This window comes from Trichinella spiralis (assembly GCF_000181795.1).
Source record: "Trichinella spiralis strain ISS 195 chromosome Unknown Scfld2845, whole genome shotgun sequence".
Taxonomy (NCBI): Eukaryota; Metazoa; Nematoda; class Enoplea; order Trichinellida; family Trichinellidae; genus Trichinella; species Trichinella spiralis.
In genome coordinates, this window is record NW_003529784.1 from 474 (window position 1) to 3,164 (window position 2,691).

The window sequence follows — 2,691 nt, forward strand, 5'->3', positions numbered from 1 at the left end:
AAACTAACGCGGTTCATCATCAGGTGAGACTTTGTACTTCTTTAATATGATTATTATTAGGAATTATTATGAATAAAACATGCACTTACTGAATCAACACTGCGTTGCCACATTTGGAATGTATTCATCGACAACTAAACGTACCAGCGTGGTCAGAGACATAGCAGCCACTGATAAAACTAATCAGTTGTACAAATTGGTCATTTCCAGGTGAACGATCAACAGTGCGGATTGTATCCATTGCTGATTGAGTTCTTGAATGAAAAAGCATGGCACTGCAAAGCATCTCAGCACAATAATGAAATAATATATGAAACAGCCAAATTATAAGTAATTCAAGACAAATAACAGTGCATCTCATTGCCTCATATAGTATAGAAATTTACAACTTACTTAATTCGATGGTTGGCATTTAATGTTGTCTCAAAAAATACTTTTCGTTTTCAACATTCATCAGCATTGTGAGCTGTGTGGAACGCCTTCATAGCCAATTCAACCAACATGGGAGCCATCAGTACAAATTTCACGTCTTCGATAGTTTTAACGTAATCCATTGCTAGCAAGAACTCAATACAGGTTTTTCATACCACCCTTGGAACGCATTCACAACAAATCATTCTATCACTGTGGCAAGATATATTCAGAAACCAAAATTAATTGTGTTAACATAATCTGTTGTGATGAACAATAAATATAGCACATACCGTTTGCGATAACGCAGATGCTAATTCCAACTGCGACAGTGGCAGGATACCGACTCTAATCCATTGCTTTCAAAAATAATATGACCAACTTCCATTATCACGGTGCAGCATCACCAAGGACTTCATAATATGCTTCAATGACAACAAATATAAATTACTTACAATTCATAATCAGTAAAACTACACTGAGAAGACGGCGAACCAAACTAACGCGGTTCATCATCAGGTGAGACTTTGTACTTCTTTAATATGATTATTATTAGGAATTATTATGAATAAAACATGCACTTACTGAATCAACACTGCGATGCCACATTTAGAATGTACTCATCGACAACTAAACGTACCAGCGTGGTGAGAGACATAGCAGCCACTGATAAAACTAATCAGTTGTACAAATTGGTCATTTACAGGTGGACGATCAACAGCGGCGGCGGTACAAGTGATAATGCCAAGACGTCGAAAGCTAAGAAAGTTCACAACAGCAACAATGACGAAGAGACGGCGACTGAAAACAGCGTGAAAGTTGCCGATCGGAAGCGTCTCACATACGCAGACATGGCGAAGCTGGGCGTGGCAGAGAGGGCGGCAGGCACGTCTAGCGACGCGACAACAGTCGTAAACGATGCGGCTCAGTTAACGACGCTGCCGACAACGCCAGCGCGGTTCCAGGCGAGGACAAACCGCGCCCTGCTGGCTCTCGTCCCACCAGCAGCGCCATCTCTCGTGTGTCGTCTCGGGACGTATTGAAATCTTCCTGAATGCCACACCGAACAACAGTATCCCATGCGTGTCGTATTAATATACATATATACAGTTTGTTTCTTTTCTGTTTTTGTTTTGTTTTGATCACTGAGCTGCTCGCGTCCATTTTTTTATGATCTACTACAGTAAGTTTTATCTGTGAGATACTGTTGGAAAGGATGAGGTGGATGACTTTTTACGTTTCTTCTTCATCTGCTTGCCCACAACAGTTCTTTATGGCTGGCAGCTTTCAACTCTACTTTTTTCATTTCTCTTTTTCTTTGTTTTGTTGTTCTTTTTCTTTGTTCTAAGGAAAAAAGGCATCCATTCTTTTTTGCCATTGCTATTAAGAAAAGATTCATTAAATTACTAATTTTTGTCATATCCTGTCTTCAACACATTTATACTAACACGAACGAACATAGTAGCAGGAGTTAGGTATAAGGTAACGAAAACTGCTTGATTGCTCTGACGTATCTTAGGGAAAAATGAAAACCACAAAAATACTTACTGTTGACGCACTACACAGGCAAAGAGGACGGTATGGATTAGAACTCGACAAGGAGATAAACTAAAAATGTTAAATAAGTAAACAAATAAAATATTAAACTAGAAAATGAATAGAATTTGAAAATGATTGATGCACTGTTATTCGTCTTCAATTACTTTTTATAATATGGCTGTTTCTTATAAGCTTCTATACAAATCGTATTTTCAGTTCATAAAATTTGCAATGGAGTCATAAACACAACAGTAACATTACTGCATTACTTACTCGTTGGGCAAATATAATGAAAAGTGACTGTCAAATAATGAAATGTTTACACATTTACAACCTTTTTATGTTGCGGCTCCATATTGATTGATGCAAATGGGAAATGTTCTAAATACTAAAACTGAATTAATAATATCTGAATATAATAAAAACTTGCATTCAGTATTTGGTTTGAGTATCTGAAAATTAGCAATAAAAATATAAATGGAGATACCCCCATTAGTTTGCGTTCACCTTATTTGTAAAGTCATGCAAATAATATGCATAAAGTACCCGCACCACAATACCGAATGTGACTTACTGCTTGCTTCTTCATAGAGGGTATAAAAGAGCGGAATTATAGTTGACCACGTAACGCCTGTTGACATTGCACTGAACGGAGCAACTAAATACGAACGAAGTACTCTGCAATGGTGTGCAGTAAGTAAATTATGCAAATAATATAGACTACTTTGCCCCAAGCAGAGC

General features: G+C 37.5%; 2 protein-coding genes across 2 annotated transcripts; one reads left to right on the plus strand and one right to left on the minus strand.

The window, feature by feature from the left end:
- Positions 1–1,011: 1,011 nt before the first annotated feature.
- Tsp_13305 (conserved hypothetical protein) lies at positions 1,012–1,454 on the plus strand. The gene is made up of 2 exons (XM_003368238.1): positions 1,012–1,058; positions 1,118–1,454. The coding sequence occupies exons 1-2, from the start codon at positions 1,012–1,014 to the stop codon at positions 1,452–1,454; spliced, it is 384 nt and encodes a 127-aa protein (XP_003368286.1).
- Positions 1,455–1,817: 363 nt separating this feature from the next.
- Tsp_13306 (hypothetical protein) lies at positions 1,818–2,628 on the minus strand (the record flags this gene model as incomplete). Its single annotated transcript, XM_003368239.1, has 5 exons — positions 1,818–1,925; positions 1,960–2,019; positions 2,285–2,331; positions 2,377–2,402; positions 2,497–2,628. Coding segments are annotated over 5 exons (373 nt in total), but the record flags the coding sequence as incomplete, so codon positions are not given.
- Between the last annotated feature and the right edge of the window lie 63 nt (positions 2,629–2,691).